The following is a 15860-nucleotide window of genomic DNA, read 5'->3' on the forward strand; positions in this document are numbered from 1 at the left end:
CAAAGCTAATAGAATGTTATCATTTATTGTGAAGGGAATTGATTACAAAAGTAGGGAGGTTATGCTTCAGTTGTACAGGGCATTGGTGAGACCACATCTGGAGTGTTGTGTACATACTGGTCTCCTTATTGTTTGAATCATATCTCTCAAGACTGAAGTTTTTTATATATAAAATGGAAGGACCTGGCATGATCTGGTAATCTGGATGCTAACCTGGGATTTTTTTAAAAGGTCATTAATTCAGTAAATAAGCAGGCCTCATCCAAGAAATCAGCTGACCTATATGGTACTTGAGAAGGAGTTGTTTGTTTGTTTGAACTGTAAAGCACTTTATTTAATGAAATGCTGGGAGACAAAAAGGACAGTCACATGGGAGAGAGGGAAAAAACTTAAATTGTGAACCTGTTTGTTTTGAAGGCAGTCTTGTTGGAGAGCAAGGCTACCTTGACTGGCTCCCTCTCTCTCTACCTTGCCTAAAATTGCGTGTGGCTATCAACCTGTAGCCAGAGAACCCTCATCTGAGTGTAACTAGTCTGCATTTGGACCTGCAAAGTTAAGAGTTGGTGAGAAATTCCAGGCATCCACCAAGACCACACAAGAGAACTCCAAGATGAAAGCGTCAAGACTCTGCAGACTTTATCCTTCATTTTATAATGCCCATCCTCAAAAGCCCATCTCTGCAGAAAGACTCTATCTGTTTGTCCTTTGTTTGTCTGTGTGTGTGTATGCTGGGGGAATTCTTTTGGAAGAGATAGATAGTTATACTTCCCTATTACCATTGTGTGTTAACCAGTACGTGCAACTTGTTAAAAGAAGTTTTGCTTTAAAATAGACTAATCATTCTGAGTTTTTGAAAGAAGCCTGGTCAGAGGCTCTTTCCTTCTGGGTACTAAAGGCATAGGTACACCGAAATTGGCCATTTCGGTGAGAAAATTAAACATTTAAATCAATGGTATGGCCTGTAGGAGTAGTGTGCCTTGATAATTTACACACTCCTCCCATCCTAGTTGTAACATCATTGAAGGAAAGATGTAAACTTGTTAGAAGAGTTCAGGAGAAGGTTTACTAGACTAATGCCGGGGTAGAATTTTCGGGTTGGCGGACAGCTCCAATCGGCGGGCCGGGGAATGAACCGCCAACTGCGATCAGCTCCAGACCGCTATTTCATGCTGACTGGCCAATTAAGGGCCAGCCAGCATGAAAGGTGCGCTGAAAGGCTCTGTGGTGATGGAGCAGGGCAGGAGGAAGGCAAGCGCTGAAGTCAGCACAGGCAGAAGGAAAGCTCCCTGAAGGCAGAGAGCTGCTTCAGGGACCTGACAAAATTAAAATCAATAAAACCAGAATTTAAAATCCAGAAAAAATGTGCACGCATCAGAATGAGTTACCTCAACATGTGAATGCTGAAAATTCAGTCCAAACATTTTAATCTTTTCTTAATTAATCTCGGAAACTTCATCCCATCCTTGGATGAGGTTTCCTCAAAAAGGCAAAGGCCGCCTGGCCGATTTGCACCCCCGCCAACCGTAATGTTGGATGGACAGCAAAAAATCGCCGTCAATTGCTACTTAAATGGCCTTAATAGGCTTCTTAATTGTCAGCAGATGCGCTGCCAACTCTTGTGCACGCCCGTCAACCAAAATATTGCGCAAATGCTTGATGATGTCGGGATGCTCACTTGACATCTTCCTGCGTTATTTCATGCTTGAGCGTGTCGGGCGCGTGCCCAGATGCCGAGTAAAAATATTATCCCAGGAATCGGTGGGTTACCTTATGAGGAAAAGTTGGACAGGTTAGGCTTGTTATCCACTGGAATTTAGAAGAGTAAGAGGCGACTTGATTGAAACTTTTAAGATCCTGAGGGGCCTTGACAGGATGGATGTGGAGAGGATGTTTCCTCTTGTGGGAGAATCTAGAACTATTAGTCACTGTTTAAAAATATGGGGAGGTAGTGGCATAGTGATATTGTGACCCCTGACCTACAGCAATGTGGTTGACTCTTAAAATGCCCTCTGAACGAGGGCAATTAGGGTTGGGCAATAAATGCTGGCCTAGCCACCAAGGTCCACATACCATAAACGAATTTTTTTAAAAAGGTCACTCATTTAAGACAGAGATTAGGAGAAATTTTTTCTCTGAGGCTAGTGAGTCTTTGGAACTCTCTCCCTCAAAAGGTGATGGAAGCAGAGTCTTTGAATATTTTTAAGGCAGAGCTAGGTAGATTCTTGATTATCAAGGGGGTGAAAGGTTATCGAGGGTAGGCAAGAATGTGGGGTTGAGGTTGCAATCAGATCAGCCATGACCTTAATAAATGGCGGAGCAGGCTCGAGGGGCCGAGTGGCCTACTCCAGCTCTCAATTCGTATGCTTGTATGTAGATGGCCAGAATTTCAGCCAGCCTTATACTGCTTTAATTATAAATTATACTTTTTGCTAAGCTGTATTCAAAATGCACCATTTACAACATCAGTGTCACATAAAATCCACATATATTTTATGCTAATTGCATAATCAGTTTTCTTTCAATACAAAAAGATAGATGTTAGCTAATTACTTAAGAGTTGTACAGAATGCCAAAATCGCATTGTCAAGTGTCAGGTATAAGTCCTGCTAAAGATTGTTGGTAGCTGAGTGATGTAATTATGGTGAAATTAACAGTTGCCAAGGCTAATGGTACATTTGGTAGGTTATGGCATTTAAAGATGCATTCACTGACTTGACCACTTGTGAAAGAGTATGGAACTTCTAGCAGCATAACATCCCACTCCTTGGAGCTTGATTCCTGGCATTTGTCCTCTAGGGCTAACTCATTGTGGCGCCTGAAAACCTTGGAGCCCCCTCTCTCCTAGGTTGTGTCATTCTTGTGTCTTTCCCAGGACAGATTCAGCTCCCAAAGACATGCCAGCACTTATTCCAGGTACAGTACACTTCACCTTTAGGAGGTGCAGGCTAACTTTGACTGTTGCTAGCCACTCATGATATTGATCCTCTGCTCAGACCAATCAATAGCATGGTAAGCTCTAGCTGTACATTGAAATCAGTTAAAACAGGCAGCACGAAGTTTGTGTGCTGCCTGCATTGCAGTCAATGGGCATGGGTTAATCAAGCATCATAATCCCTATCCCAGGTTTCTGGGCTATCAAATTTAGATCTTGGTCAGCATTTGAGTCTAGCTGTGCTGCCTAGTTTACTTTGTTATTTTAATCATTAGATCCCAGAATTTCATATTACACTACAACTTTTATTTGATTCTCTTCTAGGAAAACACAAGTTTCTATGTGCTAGCAGAAATGATTGCACAATCGATAAAGTACGGAGAAAAAACTGTCCATCATGTCGTTTGAGAAAGTGCTTTGCAGCTGGAATGACACTTGGCGGTAAGAAATGTTTCCACAGTTTTGAATAACAGGTTTAGATGGTTGAAAAATTATAATTAAAAAGGATGCATATGCTACTGAATTCACAAAATTTTAGATGTAAAAGAATTTGCCTGTGCACCTCTGTTACTTTTTGCTAAGTTGCATACATCAACATTGAAAATTGGAGCAGGCTGGAAACAGCTATTTTGTGTAGAATTGATCCTGATAAGTTAAATTAACATTTTGATTGTGGAATGAAAAACTCAAATGTTATTTGTCATAACAAAGGACCAATATCAGTGGCTTCTCTTTTTCCATCATTGTGCTGTCCCTGGGGAAGTTGTCCATAGGTATGAGTTCACCATCTACATACATGCTAATAATGCAAAGCTCAACCTGTCCTCCACCTCTTTTGACCCCTGTACTACCTTTTTGATGTCAGACTGGTTGTCTAAATTCCATTTTTGGCTGAGCCACTATTTCCTCCAGCTAAACATTGGAGAAAGACTAAAGCCATTGGCCAGGATTTTCCACGTCACCCCCTCCCCCCCCCCCCACCCATGGCAGACCCCGCCGTGGGGGATGCAGCAGGCCAGCTAAAAGTCCATTGACTTTCAGCGGGACCGGAAGATTGCAGTGGTGAGCGAGGCCAGAAAATCCTGGCCATTGTCTTCAACTAGTGCTGCAAAATCTGTACCCATGCCACTGATACGATCACAAAATTTCAAAATAGTCCATTTGCAGTTCATTCTTGCTGAATGCAAATGGCTGATGCCAAATTGGCACAAAATTACCTTTATTATCGTCCCTGTGAAAAGGATATACCAAGTATGTGTGCCTGTAGACTTCCCAAAATAAAATGTTGTTAATAATGGAATCTTGCTGAAAAGAGAGACAGGTTGCTGAAGCTTCTTGTCTTGCACTTGTCAGGACAAACGCAAGAATACCAAATTTCAAACGATCACAACAATTTATACGACAGGAGAGAAGGGTGCTGATTGATTGGGATGTTGACTCTGATTGGCCAAGGGGTTGCCATGAAGAAAGTAACAGGGAACTATATGCTCCCCAAGCTCACGGTAATTCATAAAAAGCGCAAGGCTCGAAAATATTCCTTTTCTTTGCAGAGAATAGGTTCCTGCTTATGAATGTATGTCGCTTCTAGCAAGTTTAAATAAGACACATTACGAGCTTGATTGCTTATCTTAAATTGATTGTTAGTCCAGCTTTTAGCACATTCAGGATTTTTCAGTAAGTGCTGCCCAATTGCAGAATCACACCTAAGAGTAGACATTGGGTTTTGCAAGCATGGGCTGGTTGAGTACAATCTGCACTCCGCCTATTACAAACAACCAAAGGAACGTGCTGTTTGATTTTTCAGCCAATTGCGGCCCAGTCACCTACCATCACACTGGCACTGAAATTCATAAATGACGTTGGTCAACTGGTCAGCAGGGGGTGGAATCATCCCAGATTTGCACTAAGTGCAATAGCGGGCAGGAAAAAGAACATTTTACCCACTGGCCGCAATAGCAGTTTTTCACGTCATATCCCAACCCTGCTTCAATAATCATGCATTCCTAGGAAAAACGCCGTTTCGATGGCAGGCGGGCTCTCATTCGCCCGCCACGCTGTCAGCTCGCCACTTCCTCACGCCGGGCACCATATTTAAAGTGCAGCTGTGCACACACCCCTCAGTGCTTCCAAACCAGGACTGTTGTACAGAAGACATGGTCCCAAAAGGCAAGAAAACTGCAGCCCCCGATTCAGTGATGTGTACCTCGAGTGCATTTTGGACGCCATGGAGGCTTGCCATGATGTCCTCTAACCCTGCTCTGGGCGAAGGCCAGCAAGAAAGGTCATCAATCCATCATGGGAGGCGATGGCAGTGGTGGTCAACGCCAACGCCTTGCAAAAGGGGACAGCCACCCAGTGCTACAATAGGATGAATGGTCTCATCTGTTCCGCCAGGATAAGTCACTCCTCTCATCACTCTCAACTCTCTCACTCATAAACCCATCACACATCAACGGGGATCTCACACCTCAAGGAACAACATTACTGACTCTCACACACACCCTCACATCTCTATCAGGTTCGTATCCTCTTGAGTTTGCGTCCTCATCCTGTCCATGGCTCCGCTCACCACACAAACATTACATGCAGTGCCATGTGTCCTGCTCACACTCTCTCCACCTGTTCTCCAGGAGAAGCTGGCTCACAGCAGCAGGGAGAGGTCCCAGACCAGGGGTGGAGTGCCCCATATTAGGCCCCTTACTCACATTGAGGAGCGTGCCATCCAGCTGACTGGTGAGGACATGGACCCTGCCTGTGGCGACGGCGGCGAACACCTTCGTGAAGATCCTGCACAACATCATCCCTCTCTCAACGCCAATGTGAGTGCTCTCTCTGCTCTTTTTGACTATGCTGCCGTGCACTAATTATCTCCACTTTGGTTCACAGCGAGCTCTGACAAGTAACCGATACACTCAGCCAGCCGGGCCCTCAACCTGTCCTGTTCCTCACCTCTAGCCCAGAGGACACCTCCTCCATTGAAGAGCTGGAAATAAGCACTGAAAGACCCATCACAGCGCTTACCCACACCCTCTACCAGCTCAGATACACACACGTCGGTTAGACCTAGATCACAACCTGGTGGTCACTGCATGGTCACGTGTCCACAGATGGAGGAGGCAGATTCAGCCGAATTCCCCGGCACTCAGAGGACTGCTGGGTAAGAGGCATCTGTGAAGTCCGAGTCAGCTGATGAGCCTCTGGATTCGGCATTCCGTGGAGAATCAGCAGAACGAGGGGGAACATCACACAGGGCTGTTGGAAGCCCTCAACAGAGTGGCACACGAGTCGGAGGAATGCCTGCTCTCTGATGAAATGGTGCCCACATGTGCATGTAGGGAGGTCTCCATGGGAAGGATGGCGGATGTCATGGAGACCCTAGTCCAGCAGAACGTGGACATGTGCACAGATTTGCACTCCATCGCAGCAGCCATGTGTGAGTTCCTGCAGTGGCAACACGAGAGGGAAGTGGGGCACCTCAATGGCCCTCAGAGAGTCAGGCCAGGGTCTTCGAGCACCCGAAGGGAGGAGGAGTGGCTGCTGGACACCTCTGGGTCATCCACTCAGGAATCTCAGACGCTGTCCACTCCCTCCGAGACCCCTTTGCCTGTGACCCCCTCAACCTCGCCCTCCCTCACTGCAGAGGGAGCAAGCAGCTGGCCCACAGGAGGACAACCAAAGCAAGCTGGGGCCCCTTCAGCCTCGGCTCTCCAGAGGACCTATGCCAAAGTTATCAGAGGCAACAGGGCCAACCATTGCACATGCTGACTCTACCCCTGCTGTGGGTGTCAGGGCAGCACCTCGAAGTGTAGGGCCTAGAAAAGTTAAGAAGTTCAGGTCACAGTTGGTTGCATGGGTGAACACGTTTTGTAATTTTATAATCTGAAAATATATTCACTTTCACTGAATGATGTGTAATGGTGTCTTTCAGCTTCATTTACAGGCTTTGTGAGTTGTCCCCCCTGCACCACTAGCAGTTCAGCTGCACGCCGCCAGCCCACGGGTGATTCTGGAGGGAGAAACGTGTGTGTGTAGCAGAGCCTTTTGGAGCCCCATGCAAGCACTCTCCCACCTACATGGATCCTTCCCCCATCACACTCATCTCAATGTCCTGAGCATTTTCAGTATGCCTGCTGGGGTTCGCTTTCAGTTGTCCATCTGAGCTGACCTGCATCTCCGCGCACCCACTAATCACACTCCCATGCAGCATCTGCTCAGGCCCACCACAAGTCTCCTTTCACTTTCGGATTTGCAAACATGGTGCATTTAACATTCATCTTCAGGTCCTCCATCCTTTCCCTTCCCCCAGTCACTCATGTCCTTTCCCCCATCATTGTCAACCCCACTGGCATCACCTCCCACCTCCCCACTGTCAGCGCCCAGCCACACCCCCTTGGGGATGTCCGGGTGAACATGCATGTTCCCTACCTTCCTGAAATTCCCACCCCCATCCACATTAACCTCCCCGACTTCCCCCTTCCTACTCCCAAGGACCGTGTCTGCCTCTGAGTCCCCACCAACACCCTCACTATTCATTCTACCGATATTGTCGCACCCTCACCCTCCCACCCTACCACTTCGTTCTGCACTCTGCTATTGTCACCATGCCTTCCTACCACAACCATCCTCATTTCGCTCCCAGGAGGCAGTCATCAACTCCACAGACCCCTCCCTGGCCATCCACCCCCCAACAACCCCCGGACTTCTTCTCACCTTGCAATACCTCTCCCCTTGGAACTCCTCCTCACCCCACTCCTGACCCCGGACTCCTCCTTCCATCCTTACTTCTTCCTCCACCCTTCTTCTTCCAGCCTAACTCCTTCCTCTACCCTTACTCCTTCCATCTCTGGACTACTTCCCCCCTCTGAATTCCTTCCCTAACATCTTCCTCCCCCCTTACACCTACATCCCCAATTGCCATATTCTCCTCCATTACCCCCTCCTCCCCTTATTTCCACCCCAACCTCACCCCCCCCCCACACACCTTTGTTCCCCCCTCCCAACACCTTTGTTCCCCCCAATCTCAATCCCCCAAAGCTTTCATTTCCGCCACCAACCACCACCATCAACCCCCCCCCCCCCCCCCCCCCCCCCCCCCACCCCGCCCCCGGCTAAACTTACCACATCCCTGACACACCTTCTCACCTTCTTCTCCTAGTTGAACCTAGACCTTCCTCTTCCACCCCCAATACATCTTCCTCTCCCACTCACAGCTAGACCTTCCTCTCCACCTCCTTGACAATCATCCACAACAGCCCATGGCCAAGACATTGAAGTCCCACAGCAGACCCTCAGTGGTGATTTTCTACCTTCCATGAGCTGCTTCACATCAGAGCCATGCTCATGAGAATCCACCCAGGATGCGAAGGGCGTTCCTCCAGGGTCCCATTACTGTCAGGCTCCAGCATCTACTGCTCTTTGGATGTCCGCGATGTGTGCAAGGCCCTGATGGCACGTCACACTTGTGAAGACGTGTTCTGCACCGGTGTGTTTTCCTGCCAACGTGGGCAGTAAATTTGACGTGGGGGGATGATTCTGGTGAGCTGGGCTTATAATGATATGCAGGTGTATTACAATGACGTTCCCGACATCTGACGGCAGAAAAGGTAGCCCGCCATTAACGAGTGGAGCGAACAATTGCAAACGTGTTTCATGACAAAGCAAAACTGATTTTTGGCCTTCCCACCATATTGTCCGCTCACATCCACCATGACGCCCGCCACCATGGGCACAGAAAATTCTGGCCAGAATGTCTTTTGACGGTAGCATTCTGGTAGTGAAAAATATTACTCGCGTAGCCACTGCATAGTAGCAGCATTAAACAGCTTGTTTAACTTGTTCACATTTTTGAGATATTTTGCCTTTTAGGAAATTCTGCTCTGTCATTGCTCTGCACAATTGCAACTATAGTACCCTTCATATTGTGGTATAATCTGGAGGCCCTGCTTTAATGTACACTGCTTTTTGAGGTGTGTGTCTTCCTTCTGAAAGATGAGAACTTGCTGTTGACATGGACAGGTCTTGTTGCTGTTTAAGTTTTTATTCAAATTGGTTGTCATGCGAATTTTTATGACTGTGGCTGAATCTGTGTCCATAACACGCTGCTTGCTCATTTAGACATAGTGCATGTGAGTCGTGGAACCTGGCCTGCTGAAATATATCTATCACAATTAGAAAGCTATGTTTATACAGAACAACACCTTCACCACCTTTTTTCTTGATAGGGCACTCAGCTTTTACTGTTTGGTGTGGTTCCCTTGGGTACAAAATATCACACCTAGGCAACTTCCTATCACTCCCATGACCTCCAACAACAGAAATGGTTTGCATTGAATACCTGTTTCCTTAGTCAAGGAAAGTGTACCATGCTGCTTAGATATAATGAAAAAGAATGCAGCAGGGCATTGGTATAATATTAATATTAGTAATTGGTATAATATAATATAACAGGGCATAATATTTTAAAAGTTTCTCAGGTTTTCAAACTAGGTTTGAACTATGTTTGATGAACCCCATAAGAAATATGTACAACAATCAAGAGCACATCCATCTGCCTTGTGTCTGATAATATTATACTTAATCATTCGCAGCAAGATACAAGAAACCTAGGGCCACTCCTTTGGTTTAATTCCTGGATGGACCTGTTCTAAATTGATGGTTGGGAAAGGATAGGGTGATTCAGACTTGCCAAGAAATGTTGGCAGAACTAGAAGCAGAGGATCGTGGGCCTCACTCCCGATCCCCCACAGCCTTCCAATAAGCCAGCTCCTACTGGTTGTTGAGACTGCTTGTAGTATTCCAACATTCCATGTCTTGCATTGCATTGTAAACCCCCAACTAAACATTGGGAAAACTGAAAAAAAATTAACTTTGCCACCACCCCCACACAACCACAAACCATTTCAGCCCCTTCCCATCCAATCTGTTAGATTGAACCAGACTGTTAATAATCTAAACATCCCATTTGACTTTGAGCTGAGCTTCATACCCCATATCCTCTAAACCACAAAGATTTCCATCTCCATCCCTACCTCAGCCCCTCTAGTGCTGGACCTCTTAATCATTGTGTTTTCACCTTCTGCTAAGACTTTGCCAATGCTCTTTTTGCTGACCTCCCAACCTCCGCCATCATATCCTCCAGATTGTCCAAAATTGCTCGTATCCTGTCCTTTTTAATTCCCACTTGATCCTGTGACTTTCAATACTAGTGTGTTCTGTGTTTTCTTTTTACCTGTGGTTTTTGCAATCTTCACAAAAACCTTTTAATTTCCCTGCAGTCATTTTCTTTGCTGTTACTTTGTAAGTTATAGAAAATGCTAAAACTGGAAAGTATTTGGGTGTTCCGATTATACTGCCTAATTTAGATGTGGATCACAATTTCATGGTGCGGAATCACATGTATGTACAACCAGAAAAGCTCTCAGACTGATATTTATTGATCTAAGCAAGCATACAAGGTTATGTCTGAGTAGCCTGGTCTTCGCTACTCCTGTTTCATTGCAGAGGCTGTGACAGAGCTGTGTTATTTACTTCAGGCTGACTTGTAGAGAATGTCAAGTACGTTCATAGTTCTTCCCATACTTATAAAAGTCACCAATACATGAAACTTCTATACTACAGAATCCTTCCACTTCACAGTAGGGAAGGTCTGCCAGTTCTACTGCTCATACATGAATAAAGCATGTGGCAGAATCCAAGATTGCCGATGGAACATGTTTGAAAGGATGACTCAGCTAAAAAGGCATAGAACTTCTCTCATGTAGCATGTAGCTGCTTCACAACTTCCTACTGCAAAGGGATTACAGTGCAGTATTATATTGGCAGCACTACTAATTTAGAGCACAATCTGTAGCAGTTACATGCTATAAAGCAAACTATTAGTGTGTTCTACTCCATTTCTGCAATAAGGGTGTTGATAAAAAGAAACATTTTTCTCCGTGCTTTGCTCATTATGTCCCTTACAGAGTACAGCCACTCAGTAAATATATAAGAACATACGAAATAGGAGCAGTAGGCCTTTCGGCCCCTTGTGCCTGCTCAACCATTCAATAAGGTCATGGCTGATCTGTTTGTGTTTCAAATTCCACATTCCCATCTACCCCATTAACCTTAGATTCGCTTGCCTAAGAGCGTATCTAACTCCACCTTAAAAATATTCAGTGACCCCGCCTCCACTGCCTTCTGAGGCTGAGAGTTCCAAAGTCGCACAACCCTCTGAGAGAAAAAAATTCTCTTCTCTGTCCTAAAAGGGCAACCCTTAATTTTAAAACAGTACCCCCTAGTTCTGGACTCACCCACAAGAGGAAGCATCTTTTCCACATCCACCTTGTTGAGACCTTTCAGGATCTTATGTACTTCAATCAAGTCACCCCTCACTCTCCAGTGAATACAAGCCCAGTTTGTCTAACCTTTCCTCATAAGACAGCCTGCTCATTCCATGTACCAATCTAGTAAACCTCCTCTGAACCACCTCCAATGCATTTACATCCTTCCTCAAATAAGAAGACCAAAACTGCATAGTATTCAAGATGTGGTCTCACAATGTCTTGTATAACTAAAGCATAACATCCTTACTTTTATGTTCAATTTCCCTCATAATAAAGGATAGTATTCCATTAGCTTTCTTAATTACTTGCTGTACCGAAATGCTAATTTTTTGTGGCTCATACATTAGAACACCAAGACCTCTCTGCACCTTGGAATTCTGCAGTTGTTCTCCATTTAAGTAATACTCTGCTTTTTTATTATTCCTGCTAAAGTGAACAACTTCATATTTTCCCACATTATACTCCGTCTGCCAGATTTTTGCCCACTCACTCAACCTAATTATATCCATCTGCAACCTCCTTATGTCCTCTTCAGAGTCTACTTTCCTAACTACCTTTGTGTCATCTGCAAATTTAGCTTCCATGCCTTCACTCCCCTCATCCAAGTCATTGATATAAATTGTAAAAGGTTGAGGCCCCAGCACAGATCCCTGCGGGACTCCACTGGTCACATCCTGCCAAACAGGAAAAGACCCATACTCTGTTTTCTGCCAGCCAGCCAATCTTCTGTCCATTGCTAATGTGTTATCCCAATATGTTACATTTGTGCCATCCCTTCTTTGCCTCTTTGTAGTAACAAGATATATAGATATGGGAGCACTTACTTTGGCTCTCCTTTTAATGCTGACCAATTTCTGCCTTACCCTAGTTTCCGTTGCAGAACTGAGTCAATTTATTTGCTCATTGTGCTGCAACTATTGTGCATTAGCTTTCGCTGGATGGTGGTTCTCTCCTCCAAAGACAGCGAGCTTCCTTTGCTACATCTCCTGCAGCAGAACATCCTGCATGAATAGGGGCATTTGCCCAACATATTTCTGCAATACTTCTTTTCCTTCTCTGCTTTGGCTTTAAATCATGGCTGCGTTTGTTGCCAGCGCTGCTGTACGTGTGCAGTTCCAGTGTTTTACTCCATTACATCATTGGAAGCGACAGAATATGCAGCTGCCATAAATAAACAAGGAGCAGCATGGCAGCACTTTTATTCGGTTTATTTCACAGCGGGGAGGCGATGGCATAGTGGTCTGGTGCTGAACTAGTAATCTAGATACCCAGGGTAATGCTCTGGGGACCTGGGTTCGAAGATGGTAGAATTTGAATTCAATAAAAATATGGAATTGAAAGTCTAATGATGACCATGGAACCATTGTCGATTGTTCACTCGTTCATCTGGTTCACAAATGTCCTTTAGGGAAGGAAATCTGCCATTCTGACCTGGTCTGGCCTACATGTGACTCCAGACGCACAGCAATGTGGTTAACTCATGAATGGCCTAGCAAGCCACTCAGTTGTAATAAACCACTACAAAGTCACAAAAAAGGAATGAAACCAGACGGCCCACCCAGCATTGACCTAGGCACCGGAAATGACAATAGCAATCTCAGCCCTGCCGGCCCTGCAAAAGTCCTCCTTACTAACAACTGGGGAGCTAAGTGCAAAAATTGGGAGAGTTGTCTCACAGACTAGTCAAGCAACTGCCTGCCGTAGTCATCCTTGCGGAATCATACCTTACAGATAATGTCCCAGACTCCACCATCACCATCCCTGGGTATGTCCTGTCCCACCGGCACAGTGGTATACAGTTGGAAGGGAGTTGCCCTGGGAGTCCTCAACATGGACTCCGGACCCCATGAAGTCTCATGGCATCAGGTCAAACATGGGCAAGGAAACCTCCTGCTGATTAACATGTACTCCTCCCTCAGCTGAAGAATCAGTGCTCCTCCATGTTGAAGACCACTTGGAGGAAGCACTGAGGGTGGCAAGGATGCAGAATGTTCTCTGGGTGGGGGACTTCAATGTCCATAACCAAGAGTTGCTCGGTAGCACCACTACTGACCAAGCTGGCCGAATCCTAAATGACATAGCTGCTAGACAGGGTCTGTGGCAGGTGGTGAGGGAACTAACAAGAGGGAAAAACATACTTGACCTCAACTTCACCAGCTTGCCTGCCACAGATGCATCTGTCAATGACAGTATCAGTAGGAGTGACAATCGCACATTGTGGAGACCCGCCTACCCGCCTTCATAATGAGGATACCTTCATTGCGTTGTGTGGCACTACCACCATGCTAAATGGGATAGCTTTCGAACAGATCTAGTAACTCAAGACTGGGCATCCATGAGGCGCTGTGGGCCATCAGCATAAGCAGAATTGTACTCGAACACAATTTGTAACCTCATGGCCCAGCATTTCCCCACTCTACCATTACCATCAAGCCAGGGGATCAACCCTGGTTCAATGAAGAGTGCAGGAGGGCAGCCACACCATGCATACCTAAAATTGAGGTGTCAACCTGGTGAAGCTATAACACAGGACTGCTTGCGTGCCAAACAGCATAAGCAGCAAGTGATAGACAGAGCTAAGCCATCCCACACCCAGTGGATCAGATCTAAGCTCTGAAGTCCTGCCACATTCAGTCGTGAATGGTGATGGACAATTAAATAACTCACTGGAGGAGAAGGCTCCACAAATATCCCCATCCTCAATGATGGAAGAGCCCAGCACAGCAGTGGAAAAGATGAGGCTGAAGCATTCGCAACAGTTTTCAGCCAGAAGTGCCGAGTGGATGATCCATCTCAGCCTCCCCCGGAGGTCCCCAGCATCACAGATGCCAGTCTTTAGCCAATTCAATTCACTCCATGTGATATCAAGAAATGGCTGAAGGCACTGGATACTGCAAAGGCTATGGGCCCTGACAATATTCCGGCAATAGTACTAAAGACTTGTGCTCCAGAACTTGCCGCGCCCCTAGCCAAGCTGTTCCAGTACAGCTATAACACTGGCATCTACCCAGCTATGTGGAAAATTGCCCAGGTATGTCCTGTACACAAATAGCAGGACAAATCCAACCCGGCCAATTACTGCCCCATCAGTCTTCCCTTGATCATCAGTAAAGTAATGGAAGGGGTCATCAACAGTGCTATCACGTGGCACTTGCTTAGCAATAACTTGCTCACTGATGCCTAGTTTGGGTTCCACCAGGGCCACTCAGCTGCTGTCCTCATTACAACCTTGTTCAAACATGGACAAAAGAGCTGAACTCCCGAGGTGAGGTGAGAGTGACTGCCCTTGACATCAAGGCCTCATTTGACCAAGTGTGGAATCAAGGAGCCCTAGCAAAACTGGAGTCAATGGGAATCAAGGGGAAAACTCTCCGCTGGTTGCAGCCATACCTAGCACAAAGGAAGATGGTTGTGGTTGTTGGAGGTCAATCATCTCAGCTCCAGGACATCACTGCAGGAGTTCGTCCAGGATAGTCCTAGACCCAAACATCTTCAGCTTCTTCATCAATGACCTTCCTTCCATCATAAGGTCAGGAATGGTGATGTTTGCTGAGGATTGCACAATGTTCAGCACCATTTGCAACTCCTCAGATACTGAAGCAGTCCATGTCCAAATGCAACAAGACCTGGACAATATCCAGGCTTGGGCTGACAAGTGGCAAGTAACATTCACGCCACACAAGTGTCAGGCAATGACCATCTCCAGCAAGAGGGAATCCAGCCATCGCCCCTTTATGTTCAATGGCATTACCATCACTGAATCCCCCATCCTGGGGGTTACCATTGACCAGAAACTGAACTGGACTAGCCATATAAATACTGTGGCTACAAGAGCAGGTCAGAGGCTAGGAATCGTGCAGCAGTGAAGAAGCTGGACACAGTCCAAGACAAAGCTTGATTGGCACCGCATCCACAAACATTCATTCCCTCCGCCACCGAAGCACAGTTGCAGCAGTGTATGCCATCTACAAGATGCACTTCAGGAATTCACCAAGGCTCCTTAGACAGCACCTTACAAGCCCACAACCACTACCAGCTAGAAGGTCAAGGGCAGCAGATAGGTGGGAACACCACCAGCTGGAAGTTCCCCTCAAAGTCACTCACCATCCTGACTTGGAAATATATCACCGTTCCTTCACTGTTGCAGGGTCAAAATCCTGGAGCTCTCTTCCTAACAGCACTGTGGGTATACCTACACCACATGGACTGCAGCGGTTCAAGAAGGCAGCTCACACCACCTTCTCATGGCCAATTAGGGATGGGCAGTAAATGCTGGCCCAGCCAGTGAAAGCAACATCCCATGAATGAATAAAAAAAACCCTCTCCACTTGCTTGGATAAGTGCAGTTCCAACAGCATTCAAGAAGCTTGACACCATCCAGGACAAAGCAGCCCAGTTACTTAGCACCCCATCCACAAACATTCACTCTCTCCATCATCGGTGCACAGTGGCAGCAGTATTTACCATCTACAAGATGCACTACAGCAAATCACCAAGGCCGCTTCGGCAGCACCTTTCAAACCCACAACCACTGTCATCTAGATGGACAAGGGCAGCAGACACATGGGAGCACCACCACCTGGAAGGGCCCCAACCCAGGCCAC

At 46.3% G+C, this 15860-nt stretch overlaps 1 protein-coding gene across 2 annotated transcripts in view; it reads left to right on the forward strand.

Moving 5' to 3' along the window:
- The window catches only part of LOC144683961 (androgen receptor-like), a 314903-nt gene that overhangs the window by 212260 nt on the left and 86783 nt on the right, over positions 1-15860 (forward strand). For both annotated transcript variants that reach the window (XR_013577371.1, XM_078547586.1), the window contains exon 3: positions 3257-3373. Coding sequence is in view for 1 of the 2 variants with exons in the window: in XM_078547586.1 (XP_078403712.1) it covers positions 3257-3373 (117 nt within the window). In the remaining variant the exon portion in view is untranslated. The remainder of the gene's footprint in view (positions 1-3256; positions 3374-15860) is intronic.

The sequence above is a fragment of the Cetorhinus maximus genome, chromosome 8 (assembly GCF_964194155.1).
Source record: "Cetorhinus maximus chromosome 8, sCetMax3.hap1.1, whole genome shotgun sequence".
In the NCBI taxonomy this organism is placed as follows: domain Eukaryota; kingdom Metazoa; phylum Chordata; class Chondrichthyes; order Lamniformes; family Cetorhinidae; genus Cetorhinus; species Cetorhinus maximus.